This window comes from Perkinsus marinus (genome assembly GCF_000006405.1).
Source record: "Perkinsus marinus ATCC 50983 genomic scaffold scf_1104296947660, whole genome shotgun sequence".
Taxonomy (NCBI): Eukaryota; Perkinsozoa; order Perkinsida; family Perkinsidae; genus Perkinsus; species Perkinsus marinus.
In genome coordinates, this window is record NW_003210533.1 from 1 (window position 1) to 531 (window position 531).

Below are 531 nucleotides of genomic sequence, written 5' to 3' on the forward strand. Positions count from 1 at the left end.
TGCTGATCGACCTTACGAACAACATCGAGCACCTTAGGGTTGCCATACTCATCACGATAAGCACCAATACCGAGATTAACCTTGTTTGAGGAAGGGTCAGCCTTGTAGGCGGTGGCAGTGCCAAGAATAGGATCCGGAGGAGCCAAATCACAAGATTCGAAAAGGGAGGACATAGCTAGGAGTGTCCCAGTCCGACTGGGTGAAATGGTACTTTAAGGATCCGATTAGAAAAACAGAACATCCTGTAACCGATTCCAATGCCTAGAGCAGCACCTGCCAAATATGTCTTATCAGGGTGGACCTTCCTAAGATTGGAGTCAGCTCATTTAAACCATCGCTGCGATGGCCCATGTTTCGCTATAATGCGCAGTCACGAATATGCAGCAAAAATGCTTGGCCCAGGGATAGAACATCCGCGGGCGAGCCGCGTAGAGTTGAAAAGAAATCTTCGCGCGCGTGCGCGAAGGATATCGTTCTGGACACAGTTCTTTCGGTCGGGCATAAAGCTTGAAACTTCAGCCTCGGGCATTT

At 49.3% G+C, this 531-nt stretch overlaps 1 protein-coding gene across 1 annotated transcript; it reads right to left on the minus strand.

The window, feature by feature from the left end:
• Positions 1-16: 16 nt before the first annotated feature.
• Pmar_PMAR024422 (aspartate aminotransferase, putative) lies at positions 17-173 on the minus strand (the record flags this gene model as incomplete). Its single annotated transcript, XM_002779228.1, has 1 exon — positions 17-173. A coding segment is annotated over one exon (157 nt), but the record flags the coding sequence as incomplete, so codon positions are not given.
• Between the last annotated feature and the right edge of the window lie 358 nt (positions 174-531).